Source organism: Thalia democratica, chromosome 2 (assembly GCF_965202585.1).
Source record: "Thalia democratica chromosome 2, ktThaDemo2.hap1.1, whole genome shotgun sequence".
NCBI classification, from domain to species: domain Eukaryota; kingdom Metazoa; phylum Chordata; class Thaliacea; order Salpida; family Salpidae; genus Thalia; species Thalia democratica.
Window position 1 is genome coordinate 30,372,149 of NC_139166.1, and position 24,037 is coordinate 30,396,185.

General features: G+C 25.8%; 2 protein-coding genes across 3 annotated transcripts; both read right to left on the reverse strand.

Annotated features, from left to right (window-relative positions):
* Window positions 1-4,286: 4,286 nt before the first annotated feature.
* On the reverse strand, window positions 4,287-22,806 carry LOC145849537 (tRNA (34-2'-O)-methyltransferase regulator WDR6-like). Of its 2 annotated transcripts, XM_082954477.1 has the most exons (19): window positions 22,717-22,806; window positions 19,412-19,521; window positions 19,105-19,189; window positions 18,126-18,201; window positions 17,209-17,349; window positions 16,756-16,909; window positions 16,256-16,400; window positions 15,913-16,065; window positions 15,375-15,491; window positions 12,988-13,170; window positions 9,881-10,003; window positions 9,379-9,546; window positions 9,017-9,189; window positions 8,101-8,319; window positions 7,739-7,906; window positions 6,701-6,847; window positions 6,009-6,108; window positions 5,547-5,666; window positions 4,287-4,874 (listed from the first exon to the last, which is right to left on the reverse strand). In XM_082954477.1, exons 1-19 carry the CDS (start codon window positions 22,793-22,795, stop codon window positions 4,366-4,368), a joined length of 2,970 nt encoding a protein of 989 aa, XP_082810603.1. In that variant the 5' UTR covers window positions 22,796-22,806; the 3' UTR covers window positions 4,287-4,365. The 2 variants fall into 2 exon arrangements, with proteins under 2 accessions (XP_082810603.1, XP_082810604.1); XM_082954478.1 differs by lacking the exon at window positions 22,717-22,806 and having other exon boundaries at window positions 19,100-19,189; window positions 19,412-19,453.
* On the reverse strand, window positions 22,805-23,943 carry LOC145849538 (thioredoxin-like protein 1). Its single transcript, XM_082954479.1, has one exon. The coding sequence runs from the start codon at window positions 23,930-23,932 to the stop codon at window positions 23,075-23,077; it is 858 nt and encodes a 285-aa protein (XP_082810605.1). The 5' UTR covers window positions 23,933-23,943; the 3' UTR covers window positions 22,805-23,074.
* Window positions 23,944-24,037: the final 94 nt, after the last annotated feature.

Consider the following 24,037-nt stretch of genomic DNA (forward strand, 5'->3'; position numbering starts at 1 on the left):
GTGTAAAAGTCTTCACTGCTCTTTAGCATCAAATTAGTTAAAAAAAACACTTTGATTATTATATCTTACAATTTATAAATTAGAAAAATTTATAACAATGTTTAAATTGAGTTATGCATATACGATATGAAAACAAACTTCACAGCTTTATATAAGTAGGAAAGAAAAATGGTATAAAAAACAGTATTTTGCAAGTGTAGTTCGTTTTTTAATTTGAAACAGTTGATAGTTAGTTTTTAGTACATTTGTTTTTCTTTTTTATAGTGGTAAAAGCTTAACCCTCAGTCAAATTAAAAAAAAAAATTTATAAAAAAATTATTTCTTCTTCTATTGTAGACCTTTATATAGTTGGTTTGGTACTATATTTCTATTTTATGGCGGTTCAATGTAATTTTTAATCGTACTTTGTTTTATAATTTTAAATACTTGCAAAAGTAAATGTTCATACTCGTTTGTTGTAACATTAAAAAATTGATTTGATTTCTCGTTTTTTGTATTAAGCAATTATTAAAGTCGATACTTTATTTTTTACTGAACAAAAATACAAGTTTGTCGTTAACGTAGCTTGCATACATATCAAAAAATTTAAACTAAGATATTGTGTATGTAACTTGATTTATTTTTAACAAGACGTTCGTTTTATTGTTCGTTTACAAAATAAATGATTTCAACAATATTTATTTATTTATTAACAAGTGAAAAATATTATTCAATTTTTTTAACAAGTAAGTAGTAATATAGTACATAATTACTATTTTTAAGCTTTTATTCTACTTACATTACAAGCAACTTAAATCTTTAGGGCTCTAATTATAAAAATATCCGGATTCGGCCGGATCTTTGTTTAAAAAATTTAATAAGAATTTTTCAAATATATTAATTATTCAAAAATAAAATTCTATAAAAATTATTCAAAAATAAAATTTGAAAGCCTTAATTGCAACAGTTACAAAAAGTATTTTTAGTTAATTTTTTTTTGAATTTCACTTATAACTGTTTATTAATAAGCGTAAATCTTGATTGTAAATAAACTTATTATAAATTTAAAATAAAGCGCAACAATAATAATCGGTAACGGGTCAAAATTACACGGGACTAAAAATTAAGAGGTAACAGTAATAAAAAAATAACTAAATAAAAAAATCATAAAGTAAAAATAAAATATTTTTTAACCCGTGCAAAAATGTCTCTGTGCAAAATTGCCTGCTCGTACAAAAAAGTCTTCGTGCAGTTTAGTCAATCTACTGTTGTTCAACTAATACGTCTTAGTTCTTTTAAATTTAAATACGCCTAGTTAAAAAATATCCTTTTAAACAACCTAAAAGCTTTGGCCTGCACAAAAATTAAATTTCTTTGTTTATCGCAATACTTACTAAGTTGTAAAATTTGAGTGCTAATAATTTTCATTCGTTTTCTATTTACAGATATGGAATTTTTCATAAGCTACTTAATTTTTTGTTTACTGAACGACAAAAATACGCTCAAAACGTTTGGTCCAAGTACCTGGTGTACAAAAAACCTTTCGGTTATCGAGTCATACACTGGAACAGTTTAACGTCATGCCCAGGACTAATGTTCATTCTTTGTACAAGCGATTTAATTCATTTAGCTCATTATAAGCGATTAAATTCAACTTAATTCATACATTCTTAAAGTATACTTCTTTTAGGCTTAACATGTGTAAAGATTTTGATTACATTTTAATGTAAAACTTTATAGGTTTACATTGTACATGGTTCTTTATATAATTCGTTTGTGCACCGCTTTATGTCTTTTAATAGTTACCAAACCGCTTATTTGCTGTGGCTAGTTTGTTTAAGTAGTAGCTTTAGGTATAAAATATTTATTTTAATGTTTATTATGATTAAAAGTATACTGTAGCAATACAATTCTCTTAACTAAAGTAATCTCTGTTTTCTGGCAGGTTAAAGATAAATTAAAACTACATTCTTAGTACTAGTATTCCGTATTTTATTATACATTAAGGTTACAATAGATAAATTATAACAATCACTATCTAGTCTAGATATATTTAGCTATTAGTTTTAATAGTAAGATACTTATTCAATTATAAACCAGTAGACTCTCTAAGATGGTTAAAAAGTACGCTACTCTTGCGCAAATGGCTGAAAATACTTCAGGTACATATTCGATAAAGTAATTCCGAACTGAACACAATGTCTGGCCAGTTCAATGTGTTTGCATATGGTTTTATAGTACTAACTATGGCTTTTAGGTTGTATAAGTAACGGAAAAAATTTAACAGTGAAATAAGATTTGTAGCTAATAGGCTGCTGTAGATCTGGAATAAAAAACTTATAAAAATGTTAAACGAATAATTGTGCATTACTATTTACTTGAAACAAAATTAATGGCAAACATGTAACTTACTATACAGGGTTCCAAATGAATTGTTATAAAAATAGAAGGACATTTATATGAACAAAATTTATCTGCTAGAATAGGGGTGGGCAACGTACGACCCGCAGAGTGAAAATTACCGGTCCCGACCGTTTTTAAAACTTTAATGGGATCCGGCTCGCGATCGAAAATACAGGCCCGCAAAGGGTCAGTATTTCAAAGTTTTTATAAAACTTTGTATCATGCTTTACAAAACAGAAAAAAATTGACTTTTAAAACATGCTAAAAATGAATGTGTACTAATAAATAAACCACTTTGTACAATATTTTGTGTTGTTCTTACTTATTTGGGTAATCTCTTGGTCAAATTTTCCAATCAAACTGTTTTTTTAACTACGATATTTTTCATACGTACCTTTGTCAACTACAATTCTAAATATAGACATTAATTAAACACTTGACATATCTGAATCTACATCTTAAGTTGTCACACTTTTAAGTTTTGTGAACTTGAAGGATATAAAAAATTGATCAATTGTGCCCATAAATTTAGATTCCGGCCGGATCCGATACTTTAATTTAAATTAAAGTCCGAATGGATCTGGATCATGACTTAAAATTAGTTCAAGTCGGATCTAAAAAGTCATTATTTGGCTAGATTCGGATACTGGATCCGGTAAATCACTAATTCGAAATGCTCCGGCCCGCAAATAACTAAATTTTTCCCGGATCCGGCCATTTAATTCAAAAACGTTGCCCACCCCTACGCTAGAAGGACCTTTATTTTTGAGAAAGTATTACAATTATCAATACAATTTAAAACATTTGGTTGATAATTAAATAACTGCAAATAAAAAAAAATGTACGTAGATATCAAGTTTAAAGTTGGTTTTCAAAATTAAACACCTTTAATTTTATTATCAAAAGGGATTTCTAACTCAAAGCTTACCAATTTTAAATAAAATAAATTTAAAAAATATGTTTAAAATAATTAAAATTCTTAGTTTAACACTTTGCAAATAAGTAAACTTTTTAGGTACTCTTTTACTTATTTGCAATTTTTAAGTCTATTTCATTGATTTATAAAGAGAATAATGAATGTTTAGCTGAAAATTGTAGAAGAGCTAGAATCCGTCTCCTTTTTTGAACAAATTTTATATCTCAACTCGTTTTCATTGATACAATCAACGTAAACATCGCTTGAATTCTACTACCCGAAGCCTGGACTTTTGTATACCGTGAGACAAGTCTAACAAAGGTTTGATCATACCAAATCGATTATCAGAACACAAGCCTTCGGTAGACGAAAGTCCTTGTTAGGACTCATTAGTAAGTCACAACCAAAAGACTTTTGTATTGACAGATCTTAAAAGTTCATTTAGATTAGTAATTTACCATTAGATATAATATTTTTCTGAGAAATGTACTTACTTAAAAGTTTGGTGTGCACAGTAATTTTCTTAAATTGTCTAAAGTGTACAAATTTAAGAATTAGAGAACCGCTAATAACCAATTTTCTTTAAAGATGAACATTTCAAAGAGCCTTACCTAACTTCGTCGTCAAAATTAATTAATTATAAATCTAATAAAAACAAAAGCATCGATTAACATGGCTAAAACGATTTTTGCTTTAATTGTAGTTTTCAGAGAACTACTTGAAACATGCTTAGTTCTAATATACTTTGTAATAGTCATTACTAACAGAAAAACTATAACTAAATACTTTGTAAAATATAGTTAAATACTAGATAAAAATAGTAGATGACGAACGAATTAAAATTATTTGATTAGTTTTAATTTCAATAGTTACACAAAACATAATTATAGTAAAAATTGCTTTTAATATAAACTTCGATCTAATTATAAATAAATCTATCTCACAAACAAAATTACCTAAAAATCAACTCTATCACAAGTAAAACTTTAAATAGTTTTAAAAACTTAAGCAAAAAAAGCACCTAAAGATTGATAAACTTAATTTAAAATATTAAAATTAATGTGACATCATAATTTAAAAATTTCAATGCCGCAACCCGCCATAGCAATCATGACATTATCGCTAACTGTCATGACATCAGCGCAAGAAACGTCGCTCACTGACGTCACAATTGTGAGATCACTTTGGTGACGACTAGCCGCGTGTTTAGAAACGACAACTCTCTGATCGACGGAAGCCGACAAAATTGCGTTTCTGTTTTCCAACCAGCACAGTGACGTCACTTGACCCGAATGACGTTGAGTTTCTTTCTTGATGACTTCATCACAACCTCCACTCAACAGCAGCGACGAAACGCAGTTGTCATCTCCCCCAGTTACCAACAGAGTCCCCCCGTTTTCTCGTTGGCATAGCAACAACGAGTTAATGCCGCTCTGATGCATGTGGGGAATTATTCTCACCAAACTGCAATCATGCGTGTCGAACATGTAAACGCTTCCGTTTGTGCTTCCCCCATAAATCACGTTGTCATGGATACGAACTGTGAGGAAGCAGTTGTTGTACTGCTCGCTTCTACCTGTTATTTTTGTTCGATTTATACTTTGCTGAAAAAGAATATCTAAAAAGAACTTGTGATGGATATTTATATAGTTAGGTATAGCTAGCATGACTTATATTTTTATAAAGGGTTTTACTCTTCCTAATAAACAGTGAACTAAAGAAATGCTTACTTTTAACTTTATATTTTGTTAGTATTCTTTAAAAATAGCTAAAATCAACGATTAAAAGCCAAGTTTAAGAGAAATACAACTTCAACAATCTAATAAATTTGTTAATACTTACATTAAGCAAGATACTAAACTATTTTGAATAGTTACTTATAGTAGCTGCATTCTTAAAAATAAATTTAAATACACTTTAAAAACAAATATTTTTATGATATAAAAATAACATTTATAAAGGATTAAATTAGTTATATTTTATTAAAATATTATTACAATTAACTAGTGAAGTATCTTTATATTTATAAATTATATCTTTATATTGGGTCTTACTATAAAGCATTTTAATTATTATTGTTCTGTACATACTGAAACCGAAGTTAACCTTTCTTATATCAAACAAAACTTAAGCATTTTTCAAACTGCTGGCCGTTTCAATTTTATTGACAAAAAATTATATTGGTTCCTTCTCATTGTGCAACTCTCTGTAGTTTGAATTTTCACATTTTTAACAAATAAAATAATACCTAAAGAACATATTTGATGAGTGTTTCCAGTTGAATTGCAATTATGAACAGAATTAACTGCAAATATTTCAATTTTTCCATCTGATCGAGCAACTGCTACTGTGTATTCACTTGATTGATCTATAATAAATAGTACATGTATTGCTCAGCAATAGAAAATATAACTTTTACAGAATGTTTGACTACAGGAAAAATACACTCTTAAAAACGTGTTCAGTGTATATGACTTTAATTCAACTAACCTTTTATACAAATTAAGTTTTTTGTAGTAGTTGTTTTACTTACCCTAAAGATACTTAGAATTAAAGCTTTACAAAATACTTTTAACTTTACTTTAATTTTACATTTCTTATAAAAAATGGCAAAAAAAGCAAACAAGTGTAAAAAATTTTAAGCTAATAAAAAAAAACTAAAAAAATATCAAAGAATAATTTACAGAACAAAAGTTTCTTACAAACTAACTTTTATGGTAAATAAAATCTAGCGCCATAAATCTAACGTCGGCACAATTTTTGTTAACTTGCTTTTCTTTGTACTGACATAATTTCCTTATAGATGTTCCCTGATTGTTTAAAACTTCGGTCAAATTAGTAATTTTTAACGTAAATAATTAAACACTGCTTTAAACGTATATATACATACATTTTTACTTATACGTTAAAATTAAGGGCAAAGAGGGTCCAATGTTTATTTTACAAAAATAGCCTTGTCTTTTATTCAAAAGCTTTGAGTATGTACTGTAAGATACTTTTAACAGAACAAAAAAAAAATTATTAATGTTTAAGAAGAGTTTCTATGTTTTTAACTTTGAAATTAAATTTAGTAGTTAACAAAAATTTAAGGTATAATGTTTTACTAGAACTTATGATTAATTAGTACTAGATTAAAACAAGATATTTTAAAGTCAAACACTCTTAAATCATATGTAAAATAACTACCGTGTAAATAAGATTTAAAAACAAAGTTTTTAACCAACTTTTTTAAATATAAAATCTATTTTAATATTAAAAATTAGAAAGTATAGTATTGTAATGCTTCTTTAAATGTTTTTATAATATACAAAACTATAGAAAATAGAAAAAAAAAGTATATTATACTTTATTTTAGGTTTTATGGCAGCCCTGTGTATAAGTTATCAACCACTTCAAACAAACCACATAGTCTTTATCATTTATCTGATAAACAGTCACGGTTGATTTACTTCCACAAGTTACCATGGTGATGACGCCATCATGTTTAAGGCATCTGACGCACCTAACATTGGAGTTGTGGTCGTCAAGAGTGCGAACGACTCTCATTTCCTGCAAGCAATTGTTAGATAAAATACTTTCAATGCATAAAAATTTACTTCAATAAGTTTCTTTTAAACTTAGAAAATAATTTTATAAAAGTATTTTTATTTAAACTTATATGGTGTTTTAAAATTACAACGCACCTTAAATAAGAATATATACGGAACTTTAATATTTAAAAAAAAATAAACAAAGCTAACAGAACAATTTTTTTCAATGTTGTTAATGGCAGAATAAATAAAAAAGTTTATCAAAAGTTGTAGAAATAGCTATATTTATTGTTTACTCATACTATGAAATGCTAGTAGAACTAGAAAGTTTTCAACGCCGTAAAAAGGTACTTCATTTAAATACAACATTATATACTTTTATTTACAATTCTAAACTGTAATAGATACAAATATAATTACAAATAACAAAACTTCATTTCTACATGTAAAAGTCAGAAAAACTCTTTATAATTAACTTAAGATTTATTAGTCAATTGTAGTTGATCAAACAGTTAAATACATGTGGCTACATATAATTTTTTTTATTATAACAACAATAAATAGAAACACCTAGTATACAAGTTGATAACGTACGGATAGCCATCTCTTGCCCACCATATATTTTTAGTTCGAAAAAATCTTGTATATGTTAAAAATAAAAGCTTAAATATATATAAATATGTTCTTAATTTAGTTTTTAGTGCAAAAGTTCTTGTTAAATGATTATTTGATTGTAGTTTTACTTTCAAATATTGAAAAATAAAATTTAGTACAACTTTTTTAAAATTACGTGGTCTGCTAAAACTTTATTGTAAATTCTGGCCCGCAAAACATTTTTTCTGTGTTATTCTAGCCAAGATTATTATAATAAAGTATCAAAAACTTATATCCTAAAAGTATACAAACTAACTGATAGATCGTCTTTGATTCCACATGCAGAAATTTTAATTTTGGTGTCATCGCTGGTTGTGGCAAATAGTATCATGTCCTCATTACAATTCAGAATGCAGCATGATTGAATTTGTTGCGAGTGAAGACAACTTGATACTGTATTATTTCGTAATGAACATTTCGGAACCTACATTCAAAACAATAGTTATAAATTTGTTGCTTAAAGTGACTGAATCTAACGTCAATTAATAAAATGTGAACAACAGCAAAATGTATGCTAAAATTTTGAGAAAATGTTCTTAATTTTGGAACCTATAATTGTTTTATACTAATATCATTAAACCTGAGATCTGTAATTATAAGTAATTCTAATTACCAGACCTTTACTAAGTTCAACACTCCTGCTTTTAAATAGGCAAGCTTTCCCGCCAAATAGTCAAACGACCAACTTCTGTGACCTCCTCCGCACTCAAGCGTGAACAAACAGTCACCTGACTTAGAGCTCCACACAACAAACTTGTTGGCATGGAAACCATACATGTACAAGTCACCATGCTCTACTGACCCAATATGGTGAAAGTTATCGATCCAGTCCATTCCCTGTTTAAGTGAGACTTAAAAACAAACAAACAAAAAAATAACATCAATATATATATATATATAAAATAAGGTTAATGTTTAAACGTAAACACTTTCAACTGAGCCCACTTGAAGGGCTTTTAAATAATTTATTAAAATGGCGATTTTAAAAATTCTGGAACATATGTTTCACTAAGCTTTAATTTTTCATAAAGCTTTGATCATCAGCCAGTTAAATTCAAAATACCTTTTATTTTGAATATAACTGGCTGATGATCAAAGCTTTATGAAAAATTAAAGCTTTGTGAAACATATGTTCCAGAATTTTTAAAATCGCCATTTGAATAAATTATATATATATATATATGTATATACAAAATAAGGTTAATATTCAAACTTGAACACCTTCTACTGAGCCCACTTGAAGGGTTTTTAAATAATTTATTGAAATGACGACTTTAAAAATACTTAAATTTTTAAAATTGTCATTTCAATAAATTATATATATATATATATATATATATATAAAATTCATTTATCTAGAACAACGTTAAAAAAAAAATATAAAGTTTAATTCATAGAAACAGCTTTGCAAAAAAAAATTTGTTTAAACTTTTTTTCTACAAATAACATAAAATTTTAAATTAATTCTTTCTATAATAGTTTTACCTAAAATAAACAATACTTTAGTCAGTTAAGGTTGTTAATTGATTTAAACCTGTGCTGCTCTATTACTTAGTAGAATTTGCATTGACTGACAGCCATTAACTTTTATAATTTTCCAAGTTCCGTCTCTTCCAGTAGATATTATGACTTCACTATCAAATTTGTTCAAGGAAGTTACTCCATTTTTTCCATGAATGCATCTCAAGGTGGTCAATGGTTTGTTTGCTGTTTAACAATTTTGCTTACAATAGCTTTAATTTTATAAAAAATATGTCTAGCTAAGCAAATTCTTTAGTCATAAAGCTCAATACACAATCAATAAACGTTATCTTTTGAAAAACTTTTAAAGTATAAATAAACAAATAGTTTATGAAAATCTTACTAAATTTATCAAAAACAGTTAAATTGACTAACATTTTTGAATTGAAAACAAGTGTAGAGAACCTCTTCTATCACCAATTAACAATCGATCAGGGGATAATAATAACGAACATGTGTGCCATATATTAGTGTTAGGTAGTTGGTAGTTGCACATAATGCTGTTAGTTTTCACTTCAATTTGCTTAACTTCACCTCGTGGACCTACAAAACCGTCATTATTTATTATCTCTTAGATTAGACTACTTCGTAAGGTTTACATAAAAATATGTTTACTTAATTTCTTTTTTTAAATACAAATCGTTTCGGCTATATATGGCTTTTCGATTATTTTATATGCACTTTTAAACAATAAGTCACAAAAAGAGTTATTAAAAAATTATTACAACAAGTTAAGTTTAAATGAATCTAATATTTGGTAATGTTAAGCTTTAAATACATTCTAACAGTCACATATTGATTTTAGTATATAGTTTTTAGTTTAAAAGATAAAAAAAAGTTATATGAGAATAATTGAGTTTTAAGTTAGTTTTGATACCTGAAGCAAATAAATGTTCATCTGAACTCCAAGTTAAAGCAAAAACTTTGCCACAAAAAACTTCAAATTCTTTTGTTGTTTCAACTTTGTAGTCAGATGTAAGTCTTATTAGTATAATGTTTCCTGAAAAATTATTAGTTTTTTTATAAATCAAAATAAAACTAAAAACTATGCTTTATTCAATGCTATCAAATTATTCTTTAGACTAAGATCTATTTTCATTAATTGTAATAGTCTAACCAAAAAATTTCGAACAAATATATTTTTCAAATAAGTTAATACTACCAACTTTTTAGGCATAGTTATTTAAATGCTTTTCAATCATGCAATTTTAAAATTATGCAATTAAATACTTTAGCTTTTGAGCTTAATTTAATTCAATCTAATTATTTTTTTCGTATATGTAAGTAATAAATGTTGATGATAATAACTTATTGTTTTAAAAGTCAAATTTTCTTCATCAAATCTAGAAAATAATGTGAGAAAGAAGATAAGTAAAGGTAAACAATGGTTGTTTAGCATTAGGATATTCGTAATGGCTTACAAAAACTTTCAAACAAACAAATTTTATTAAATTAAGTATGTATGTTTAACATATAAAGTATTCCTTGATCAAAAAAATAATTATGATAACAATTAAGGGCGTAGGGAAAAGGGGTCCTATTTTTTTATAAAAATAACATTGGCTTTTATATGAAAGCTTTAAGTGCAAACTACAAGCCAGTTTTTATAGAATTGAAAAATCTTATTTAACCTTTGAGATATTGTAATTTTTGTCAAAAGTTTCCGATACAAACGTATGGACCGCAAATTTTTCGAAGTCAATTTTCTCAGAAACTTGATAAATTACTAAAAATATATCTTCTCCTTCATTTTTTGAGCTACAGAAATCAAACTTTCAGGAAACATTCCTTTATAGTTTAGAACACTCTGAATGTTGCGATTTTGAAAATATTAAAAAATAAAAATTTTAGATAAGAACAACAAAAAAAAAAGTGGTTTTTTTAAGTAAAATCTTATTTCTTCAAAAAAAAATCTGCTTACAATCTTTTAAAATTTAATAATAGACTATCTGTAAAAATTTGAAGAAGATTGATAAAAAATAAAAGAGAAGATGCAATGAAATAGTCTTTTTTTCGCGTTTTTGGTTTGCGCCTTCCATTAGGAACCTTATTAGGTCACCGACTTTGATCGCTTATATCTCAAATATTACTTTGAATTTTTTCAAGCGATTAAATATGTCTGTTAGCTCAGATAAAACTCCATAAAATAAGATCAACTTGTAAAAATCAAGAAGTACCCCCTTTCCCTATTCCCTTAATTGTGATTTTATAAATTACTTTGAAAAGACTAACTAAACTTAACTTAACTAAAAAAATTTAATCATACACTAATTTAAAAATTACTTTACACATTGCATTTTGATAAATTAAGGCCATAGGGTGGTTTAGCCATTTTTTACAAGTTGATCTTATTTTATAGATTTTTTTCTAAGCTTCAAGATTCTTTTTATCGTTTCAAAAAATTCAAACTATTTTTTGAGATATGACCAGTCAAAATCGGGCCGCATAAAAGGTTCCCTATGGGAATGGAAAACTAAAACAGCGAAAAAAGACTATTTTATTTAAAATCTATCTTCTCCTACATTTTCCAAGCAATCTTCTTCAAACCTTCACAGTCTAATCTTTATACAATAACAAAAACGTTACTTTGGAATTTAAAAAAAAAAAGTTTTTTTTTGAGATAATTTTTTTAAATTATTAAAATTTATAGTTAACGTTTTTTTCTTACATTGTAAGGAACATTTCCTGAAAATTTGAAGAAGATTGATTGAAAAATGAAGGAGGAGATAGATTTTTAGTGAAATTAAAAATTTCCGAGAAAATTGACCCCGAAAAATTTGCGGTCCATACGTTTGTATCGGAAACTTTTTACAAAAAACAAAATATCTCAAAACTGAAATGATATTTTTGAATTCTATAAAAACTGGCTTGTAGTTTGTATTTAAAGCTTTCATATAAAAGCCAAAATTATTTTTTGTAAAAATAAGTGTTTTGACCCCCTATTGCTTTAAACAAAAAGTCAAAAGTATAAAACCAGTTTATGATTTAATAAAACTTTAATAACTTTTTGTAAGTTTTTAATGTCAATTTTCTTTAATTTATTTATTTAATTTTTTTTTTTAATTTTAAACACAATATTAATCAAATGATTAAGTATAACAGTGATCAAATACAATAAATAAACTTAATACTTGCTTACAAAAATCATTATGACGTGTTTTTTACATAAGTATTTATGCGTTCAACTAATGATATCATAAATTATTTAATATTTAATAAAATCATTAAAATGTTGAATTAAAGTAATTTATGCAACTATACAAAATTATATTTTTTAAAAGCTTTATTGGTAAAATAGAACTATTTTTGAACTTTTTATAAAAAACATACAGAAAAAAGATTGTAAAATGTTGTTGAGTGAATACGAAAAACTATACAATAAGTTTTTTTTTTCAGCCCTCATTAAAGCTTTAAGTTTCAGCTTTATAGTTTAGTACATTAAAAGCGAGACAAAAAATGTTTGCCTACTTTCTTTTATGTTCGTTACGTTGTTTTTATTGTTAATATGCGAGATGTACTTATGCTTTTAATAAAAACAACTTCATTTTTTAAATTAAAATAGTATACTTAAACTTTGCTTTACTAAACTAATTTTCTGAACCTATATGACTTCCATAAAACGAAGACATTTTTTTAGAATTAAGTACATAATTTTTAGGTGTAGAAAACTTTTTATTTTAGGTAAAAAATATTTCTACCGAACTCTAGGCTATTAAAGTTGTACTTAATCTTTATTGTAAATATTACTTAAAAAACTTTAATATTCTTTTTTATCATTATTGTTGTCATAAATTACATATTTAATACTTTTTGTTATTTTAGTCTATAGTTTTTATAGCATAAAAGTTACTACAAAATAAGTATGTTTACTTCAGAGTATAAACACTACAATTAAAAGTAACTTTTCAATAACTACGATATCTAATGTTCCTCATTGTTCACATTACAAGTTGAAATTAATCAAAAAATGACAATATAGACCACCTTTGATGTTGCCGATAGCCACAACTAAATTGCAAGGGGAAACTTTCATGCACGAGTATGAGGAGTATGAATGGAATTGGCACAAATATTTCCACTCTTCATCGACGTGCATGCACAACAACCCGGTATCCGTGTGGCACAACACTCTCGACCCTTTTAACAAATGAACTGTTTTTATCGATCCTGTGTAAAGTAATTGATTGGTCATTTTGATGCTATTGTATTACAAGTTTAGATGCAATCTTAGAAAAAAACAGTAAATTTGAGACTGCTATGGTTACTTTTCAAAAAATCGAGACTTATTTTTAATTTTATTAATTTCTTAGATATAGAAGTATAATAAACTGAGACGTTTTTTAATTTTACTACTGTACAGTTGTAAACCTACAATAAAAAAAGTAATTTTAAGTCATAAAATACTGAATTCTTTAAAGCTAAAAGCATAATCTATTTTCGAAAATACTTTCTATACATGACTTATAGGGGTACAAATGTAGAAACAATTTTAAATATTTTAAAAAGATTACTTTACGTTCTTTTTTTGATTTCATAAATCTATTAACCAACTATAAATCTCGTAATTAACATAAATAAATATTCTTATTATATGCTTTCCACCATATTAAGAAATTATTGGGAAAGTTTATTTAGAAATTACAAATTATTGGGAAATTATCCACCATATTGGCAAAGCCAAAAACCCACAAAGCATTTGCAATACTTGCATATTAGAAACCTAATATGGGACAACCTAAATCGGTACGAGCCCTTTAATCCTGCCCGCACTTCCGAAAACTCCACTTCAAAACTTAAGTTGCCCATAATACAGGTTTTATGCATGCTTTTAATAAATTTTTGTGTAACTATTATTTTCTTGAAACTAAAAGTTTTTTTTTATAAAAATCATTTAAGCAATATTTCAATATTTTGTAACTATTACAAGCATAAAATTACTTAAATTTTCAATAGTCAAGTCACAATAAAAATTAGCTTGTTCAAAATGCATCTTAACTTAAGCTCACTTATTACTATTAACTACATTTTTATTTAAGCAATATTTACTTTGAAAATCAACTAGAAGAATATAGAAAGCTACATACAAATTTTTATTATTGTTTGTGTTGTTCTTTTATTTTGAAACTTGACTAAAATTTAAACTTTGCCACAAATCCAATCTTAATATTATAATTTAGCTTGTTTTGTTTTTAGGTAAAAATTTGTTTTAACTATAAGTTTTTATATAAAGCATTCGAGTGGGATTTAAAGTTTTCATAGCTATTACAAGCACAAAATTGTAAAAATTTTCAACAGTTACTTCACAATTAAAATAAGCTACGTTAAAATGCATCTCAACTTTTAGCTCACTTTAATAAATGCATTTTTGGTTAAGCAATGTTAACTTTGAAAATTGACTAAAAGAAAAAAAAGCTACATACAGCTTTTATTATTACTATTGATGTAATACTCATTTTAAAACTTAACTAAAAAAATCTTATTTTATTTAACTTTATAACCTATTTCAGGAAAACTAAAGAGTTTTAATTTAAAACATTTTCCACTTACAATTATTAAAGAAAAACTATTCATTTTCAAATTTTATTTTCAAAAACGTTTTCAATGTAAACATTATATTCTTATCAAGTGATGAGTGAAGTTAAAATTATATTCTAATTAAGTTATTTTTTTTTAACTTGGTGATTGGGATATCTAAACATAAAACAAAAATATTTAGACTTTAATAAAAAATATTATTGCTTTAACTCTTGTTTGCATTGAAAACTCTATAAGATATTTTTATTAAGGTTCTTTTAAATTGTAGAACTGTAAATTTTTAAGTACATAATTAAAAATTCTTTAATTTAAAATGTAATTTTAATATCATTTATAACTTAAGAATATAAAATTTGTATTGAAAAACTTTGTGAAAATTATAATTAACTTTAAAATGTAAAGTTTTTCATTAATTAAGTTTCAATTAGTAGTTAAACAAAACGAAAAACTTTTCTACAATTTCATATATTTTACTTTAAAAACATAAATAGAATTAGTTCTAAAATCTTTTAAATATCTTAATCTTTATGAACAATACGAAACAAAAACATTTAAGCAACAAACTAAACAAATATAAACTATTTTGTTTCTAATAAACATAAAAGCATAAACAAAGACCAAGTAGCTTAATCCTCATTTATAAAAATAAAACAACAATAAATTGAAAGTAAAGAGAGTATATTTGTGTACTATAAACTATTATTAGATAAAAAAATTGATTGGTTTTGTCAATTTATGACTTTAAAAATTTATGATTTTTTTCTATACCAGTAAAATAAAAAACTGTTTTAGTAAATAGAAAAATAAATACAAAAAAAGTACTTAATAAAACATACCAGCATTAACTGAATCAATACAAATTTGTGGAGCTTGAGTTATTTGGTGCTTAGTTGAATGCTGATCAATCTGCATTATTCTGACGCTACCATCAATATTTCCAACCCCAAATATTCCTATAAATTATTTGATTAACTTATTATAGTAACTTTATTTAGCATTAACACTTTTTATAAACTTAAAAAAGAAAAAAATCCTACAGTTAATCTATTAAATTAGTTAAAACCAATTAAAATATTTAAATTATAAACTAATTATTTAAAAAACAAAATTATAAAACTTATAGTTCAAACAAAAAAGCAAATGGTAGAAATTTTAACTAGTCCTAGAAAAAAAAAACTTACATCAGAATTTATCAAAAGTAATATAAAATAAATGTATGTTATTAACCGTACGCATCACAAAACGCTATGTTTTTTTTTTTTGAAAATGCAAGGCAATAATTCTAAAATTTAATATCATAATACATTAAAAAAATGGCTAGAAACTTTGCTTTAATCGTAAGATGAATTATGTATCTAAAAATCTAACTCATACCCTTTGAATTTACAGCTAAGCTGAGATTATTTGAACCGAAACTAAGTCGCTTGCTAATTGACATTTCAATGTTTTTTCCTTCAATACTGATAATCTTCCAAACTAAACAGAAGCCATCCTCAGCAACGCTCAGTAAAAAATTGTTTTCAATGTCTAGTTCAATAAAAATACGTACGAATATGAAGGTTTAAATGCATTGATAGTAAAAAAACATAGTTTAAGATCAAAACATTAAAAAAAAAAAAGACTGCACAAGCCATCAGTTAAAATGGAATAAGTAAATTGTAAAGCTAACAATTAGTGTAAAACTGCATTTTTTATAAATAAAAACTTATGTTCTAACCTTGATAATAAGACTTTATTGCCCATATTCTGCCTTCATGTCCATAAACAGCACAAGTTTTAAGACTTTCATCTCTGCTGTATTTACTACATAAGCTACATCTTATCGCTCGAATGCTTCTATCGTCTGACGCACTAAACAATATCTATAAAAAATATCAAACTTTTTTATTTTATTTATATTTTTAAGATATTTTTAGTTATCATTACTTGTTATGAACTGCAGTTTTTTAGTTCTTTTTGCGTCACAAAATTTATTTTGTAATGATACCGGTTAAAAAAAGTATCTTAGAATTAAAAACAAAATTCTAAAGAAACTTTTTTTAAAACAAAATAAAAGTTTTACTAAAGTGTATATACATAGTATTATAAGTAATATACAAATAAAAAGATACTTAAAAGTTTTGTAATATAACTTAAGTTTTGTTTAAAAATTTCTAATTATTTTAACATATAAGTTTAAAAAAAATTAAAACTATAAAAGTATTCGTTAATACAAACTTGTGTTTGAGACTGGTATTCAATAGCAAATATCACACCGTTGTGACCTGCTATATAGTCAAGTGGAGCAACTCTTGATTGGTCGATATGTGAAGGTTTCCAAACAACTACCTGATTGAAAACCGTACCTCCGCAAATATGTATATCATTCCATCTAATTTGATATTTTTTAATTTTCAACGTATGAGAACACTTATTCATCTTTTCTTATAAATAAAAGACTAAATACATAATACTTTGGTCAAATAAACAATAATTTACTAATTGGAAACCTATACTCTTAATTTATAAAATAAATGTTTTAGAAAAACAAAATAAATCTAACAAACTTTCTGTACAATACATATACTGAAAAAAAAAATTGAAAAACTATTAGTTAATGTTCTTATAATAGTTTTAGTGTCAAAAAACATACAATAAGTTTCAAACATTTTTAAAAACTAATATAAATACCTTGACGAGCTGTTGATAATTTTCGCTGAATATAAAATGCACTTTTCAGAGCAATGTATTTCTTCTTCAATAGACTGACACGATGTGTTGAAAAGTACAATAGAATTGTGGGCTAGCACTAATACTATATAATGATTCCCACTGTAAAATAACAGCTTGTATTATCATTGAAAATAAAATAATTATTAAAAACAATAAATTAAACATTAGTTTTATTTTAATAAACTTGATAAGTTGAAAGTTATTGTATCAACAAAATACTAAATTTTCTATACTTTTTCTATTTAAACTTTAGTTATGGTTTAAAAAGAACATCATTTTACAATGTTTTTATCCTTGGTTTTAAATTTTCAGCGAATTATATTTTTTTATTAAGTTGTATTCATGATAACTTAATAAATATTTAACAGGTAACTTTTTTTATACTAACATGTTATTTATAATAGTACTTTTAAAAACTCAATTATATACAGTTATCTGCAGCGTAACTACGTACATTGAAGGTCAAAAAAGCAAATATGCAAACAAGATGGAAAACTTAAGCATTAAACTGATGTTCGATATGCCTACTTGTTTTGTATATAGCTCTACTTAACACAAACTTACTATTAAAATTAATAGTTAAATTAAGTTTTAAAATGGATCTATTAATAATTACACATAAACTAGTAAAAAATACATGTACAATTTTTTTAAATAAATTTTTACATAAAAAATAGTTCAATAAAAAAGTTGCAGTTCTTTTGAATTTAAAACACCCTTAAAACTTTTTTAGTAATTTTACATAAAATCTTCAATGTAAAAATTTAAGATTTTTATTAAAATTTAGAACTAATCTAGTCTTTTACTGGTGCGAAGTTACGCGGTAGGTTAGAGTAGGTACTTATTTTATAGTAACTTGTACATTGTACACTTACTTTTTAATGCAGTAATCAATATCAAGGATCCAATCTGTACATGTGTGAGAAGTTATGAGAGACATGAATGAGCTACCTGTTTTCCATTTATTATTGCAACATAAATTAAAACAAAATAGACATAGTATAAAGCTTCCTCACTTATCCGGCCGGTTTTTGTTGAGAAGTAGATTTATTTAATTGAGCTTGAATCAATGCTTTACTTATATAAACATATATATCTAATTTGATTCAATAACTAACCAAGCAGTTTATAGTAATGTGTTAGTTATTTAAATATAAAAAATTATAATTTATATTTTTCGCGCAATACAAATATAAGAAGATTAAACAAAGGGCTACTTCAAACATCAAATTTTTTAATTGCGATGAAACCAAGTTGTATTTAACAATGTTGTCGGAAAATATCTTAGCATTAGTACACAACCAACCGGATGAATTAAAACATCAGAAACCACATCAGAAAGTCTTTAACAACTTATCCGATTCAGTGAGTTTTATGCTAAGAGACAAGAAAGTTATGTCAGAAAAATCTACATTCTTTCTTTTTTTCAGAAAGAGTTCTGATATAAGTTAAACTGTTTACGATATAATTTGTTTTCGTTAAATTAATTCTTAATATTACAAAGTTTTGCTTGGTTTATTTTTTGTCTGTTTTAGTTCTTTGATTAGTTGAAGAAAGGAAAAACAAATTGACAGATAAATAAAAATACGTTTTCTTATATGCATTGCATAATATTAATGGGGTAGATTATTAAAACAAAAAAGATATTTTGTTTTTAACCGGTTAAAGGCTAATCCAGCCTTATTTACAAAAAAAGCTTGCCCAGCATAGCCGGATAAGCGAGGAAGAAATGTAAAACTAATTCACTTTTATTAACTAGGAACTTGAAAAACAACAAAACTTTTTTAAACTACATTTTTTTCAACAAAAATTCAAGAACAATTGAAAATTAAACCAAACAATAAATAACCTTACTTTTTCCATTTCCTAAAAAGAAACCAGCAAAATTTTTGGCTCCTGTACACAAAACTATGTCTTCATCATACATATCTTTAAGAATCTAGAGTAAACAAAAACGTGTAATCTATGTTTATAAAAGTTAACAAGTTTTACTCACATCTACTTAGGTAACCATTTTATATTATACTAGAAATGTTTATACACCTCTAGTTAAATAAGTTACTAGTCATATATACAACATTCACAGTTTCGAAAAATTTTAAGCAAGTTACACTAAAAAAGTAAGTTCTTAACTTTTAAAATTAAACACTATATAGCTAACTTTTATATTATGAATAGAAGATGACTTGAAGACTTCAGTTTTATATATAGGTTTTGTAGAAACGTAACCATCATTTTCATAAATCCATACTTTTAAGTGCCTCCCAAAACCTAAAAATAACTGTTTTAAATATGATTTTCATTTAAATCATCAAAAGTACAATATTTTACAGATAATATTACAGTAAAGATGCTTAAAGACAACCATATACAATACAAGAAACTTTTATTGAATTTTTTGATGAACTATAAAATGTCTTGAGCTTTTTAAAACAACAAAAATATAATCGTGTTTAATACAGTTATGTGAAAGCACAGCAAGAACAAGTATTTTTTCCTTTAAGACTGTGAATAGTTTGTAGAGTATACATTTTTAATATAAACTGAAACTAAAATAATAATATTTGATTAAAATTATTACAGGGTTGCGTATAGTTTTTTTGAAAATTCTTTCTAGCTATTCTGAATTTCTTCCAGGTTAAAAAAAAAGTTTTTTTGGTCCATTTTAAGAAAAAATTAAATTTAAGTTAAACAAAAATGTCTTAAATAGTATAACAATATTAAAAAGCTACAGTAAAACTACTCTAAATGTGTTTCATTATAAAAAATTTAAATGATACAAGAAAAAATCTATTTTAATGAGATTTTACGTATCTAACTGCAATTTCATTACTTAACAAGTTGAAAAAATTCTAAAATTCAGGGTTTTTTTAGTGGCTTTTGTTCAAAACTCAAGGTTTTTTTTTTCACAATTTTTCAAACTCCAGGTTTTTTTAACTGAATTTTCAAACTCCTGGTTTTTCCAGGTTTTAGCAACCCTGCTATTCAAGTAAATACCAAGCATTAGATAACGCTAACAAGTATTCATACTTTTAAAAAACTTTTTTTTTTAAGTTTCTAAAATTGTTAAAAATTTAAATTGACATAACTTAAATCAAAAGTATTATTTTCTAACTGAAAAAGACACAAATAAACAATACTTAAAGAGATTAGATGACAATTCGAATTCTTATAAAAGATTCTTTAGGCCACATAAAAAAGTTGGTTAAATTTATAGGTATATAAATACTCGTTTAGGTAAAACTAATAAGAGTATGAAGGTAAAAAAAATATATATAAAACTGTTGTTAATAAACTATCCACATGAATAAATTTTAAATTTTTTATCAATATCTCAATAATTTTTTTTTAAATCATGCAAGTCTAATTTAAAATATTTTAATAATAACAAAAACGAAAAAATGTTTTCGAAAAAAGGTAATTGAAATAAGCTTAGAAATAATAGAATTTGAGCAGCTTGAATTTAAATTGTCATTCCCCCCCCCCCCTTTAAAAAGTTATTTTGTTATCATTTTATGATACATTAAACTTACAGTTCATAAGCAGTTTTTATGCTATTAAATATTTCATAGGACTGAATTGGTTAAAAAAAATTATTGAAAAACTACTGACTAAGTAACTTCACTTGTACTTTAAGAAATGTTATAAATATCCGTAAACATTATTTTGTAAAAAAATTTTTATAATGAAAGTACTATATATCTTAGAAAAATACTAACAAATGCCACTAAAATAATAAAGAAAATTTAAATGTAAGTTTCTATTACTTACATTCAAATACTACTTTATACTTTATATCTCGGAAATGTAAATCAACAGTTGTATTTTATTCTTTTATTAAATTAACACGTCTTAATTTCTCATGCTTACCACTCATAAACTATAAGTATTTATACTCTTTCAAAACCTATTAGTTAAATACATTACATTTTATTAAAAAACAAACCTTAGTTTTTTAAATTCTAATAAAAAGAAACATTTAAAATTTTAGAGAACAATCAAAAGAAATGTTATATGCAAAAGTTTAATTAACTTTTTAGATATAAATACAGTAACCTCTCGTATATTTACGCACTCGTGACGTTACGCACTCTCGTTTAGTTACGCATTTTAGAATTCTAAAAAATTTAAAAAAAAAAGTTGAATTTTTTTAATATTGCGCAAATTAGGTTTATTGTGTATTTTTAATTTAGTATATATTTTTAAATGCTAACTCACTTCTCTATGTCTTTAAACTTTGTTCCTTGACTAATTGATAAATATTTAGTTATACCTCAGTATATCAGAAAATTTTGTTAACAATTAGAGATTAAATTAAAATTCTTAAAGAAATACGACTGTGTTAAATAATGAGAGTTTAAAACACAAATAAATAATACAGCACTATTGCCCTATATATGAATAAACACCTAAAAAAGAAATCTAATGAAACTTCCTAGCAAAAAGTAGTAGCAGTGATACTTAATAAATATAGAGCTTACACTTAACACAAATCTCAATTGTTTTTTTAGAAAACATATCATAAACTTTTCTACAAGTATTATTATTTTGTATAAATTTAAATCCTTTTTTTTAATATTTCTATAGTTTTATATTTATAAATAAAGTAAATAAACTGTTAAAAGTGAGAAAGTTCCCAGTCTGCTTTTGACTAGAAGCAGTATCAAAAAACAGCCATTATAGTAAATATATTTGGTACCTCTCGTATCTTTACGATATTTCGTATCTTTACGCATTTTTTCTGAGGACACAATGTGCGTAAATAAGCAAAAGGTTACTGTACATCCTTTTATATAAAAAATATCAAGTGAGTTTATTTACTAAGAAAGTCAGATTTACTACAATAACTATATCAGTTCAGCTACGAATTGAGTAAACATTGGATAGGTTTTGAAATTCTGAAAAAACTTCTATGACTAGTGACCACCTGACATATTCTAATATCTCTTACAAATAATCTTGCTCTCATAAACTAAAGTTGGCATGTTACTATTATCAGGGTGGCCGCTGGTTTTTGAGAAATTTCTTACAGATGATTTTAATTTTTTCCAAGTTTTTGAAAGTACACGTTTTTAGGTCTATTTATAGTTTATAATTAAGTTTAGGGTTCAAAACTGTGTTAGTATAACAACATTGAAAAGATACTGTAAAGTTTTAAATGTCTTTTTTTATAAAAATATTTTGATGATGACAAAACTTTTTATCTATATGGTAAATTTTTTGTGTCAAATTGAAGTTTTACTTCTTAACATATAAAATTCCATGTTTTTTTAGGTTTTTTATAATTTTGGTTCAAAACTCCAATTTTTTTTCAAAATTTCTCAAATTCCATGTTTTTTGGCAACCCTGTAACAACTACACAAAATATAGTTAAGATAAAATATATCTTTTTAAATTACAGTGAATGCTCTTAACTCAAAGATGAGCTTCAAATAAATTATCGAGATTTTCATAACAATTACCAACCTATAAAAAGACAGTTTTCATGGACACACACGCTGGTAATTGGTAGCTTTCCATTAACAAACTCAAATGAGGCAGTCATTTATTTAGCTTTAACATATATACCAGTATTACATTTTATTGCAACATCAAAATAAAAACAAAACATTTATGTTTTTTTTTTTAATTTTCCATCAATTTAATAAATACAAAAAAATATTAAAAAGGGAATAACAACAACAAATAAACTTTATTAAAATAACTAAGAAAGTAAATTATCTTGTTTACATATTTAACTAGAAGAAATGATAAAGTTCTAGATAGCTATAAATTAGTACCACCAGTTCAAGTATAAAAGTAGTAATGCACAAAAATGCGCTTTTTAATGCGATTCTCCTGCTTTCCCTGCAACCCTCTGAAATTGGCTCATGTTGGTTGTGCTGACAGTCTTGCCGTAGAAAACAATGTTTTGAATTTTAGTTGTGTCCTCATCTCCTTGATTGGACTTGACAAATAGCGTAACATTGTTTACAGTTTGCAATTTGACGTACTTCAATGTCACCGGATTACCTCCAGAAATGTCATCCTTGGTGAGGGTAATTTCTTGAACCGCTTTACCATCTCTTGCTCCATCAAAATCCATGTTAGAGGGCTGATTGATATACAGCTTCAACTCTTTCGGACCTGTGCCATCATCAGGAGCTTTAATCTTGATGGAGTGAAGTTTAACTTGCTGGCTGAAACTGAACGACATAAGCAACTCTTCATCACAGTCTGACTCAAGATACAAATGCTCATCATCCTCAAATACCCACTTAAAAGGATGTTCTTCATCTTCATTCAAGCAAGACTTCTCAGTGATAAACTGTGCAAGATCCACAAACTCGCTTCCTCCAATATTAACAGCAGTAGCTGCCATATTGCTAACTGATTCAACCTTTTCTCTTAGTGTTGCTGGATTAGCTCCTTTGAAAGTTTCAATAACTTTGCCATCCTTTTCAAAAATAAAAGTTGGCATGGCTGAAATGTTGTAAATTCTAGCTGTCTGAGGGCACTTGTCAACATCAACTTTCAAGAACACTAGATCTGCGTGCTTAGCAGCAAGTTCATTAAGAAGCGGGGCTATAGCTTTGCAAGGACCACACCACGTTGCTGAAAAATCAATTAGAATCATCTTGCCTGCAGCTTGCTGCACTGCACTACTAAAATCTTCATCAGAATTAATTTCCTTTACTGACATACTTTTACTTATTATCTGCAAAATAAATAATATAAATATTTTTTGTAATCATTAAAAATCGGAATTGGAAATTACTATCCTTATATTTCTTTTTTATACATAATA

What these genes read in the sequence shown, in the direction of transcription:
- LOC145849537 (XM_082954477.1), bottom strand. Translation starts at nt 22,795, where the DNA reads ATGACTGCCTCATTTGAGTTTGTTAATGGAAAGCTACCAATTACCAGC. An exon ending in ATTATCAACAGCTCGTCAAG is followed by an intron (nt 16,910 to 17,208) that starts GTATTTATATTA and finishes ATATCAAATTAG; the next exon opens with ATGGAATGATATACATATTT. An exon ending in AATAAAGTCTTATTATCAAG is followed by an intron (nt 16,066 to 16,255) that starts GTTAGAACATAA and finishes TTATTGAACTAG; the next exon opens with ACATTGAAAACAATTTTTTA.
- LOC145849538 (XM_082954479.1), bottom strand. Translation starts at nt 23,932, where the DNA reads ATGTCAGTAAAGGAAATTAATTCTGATGAAGATTTTAGTAGTGCAGTG.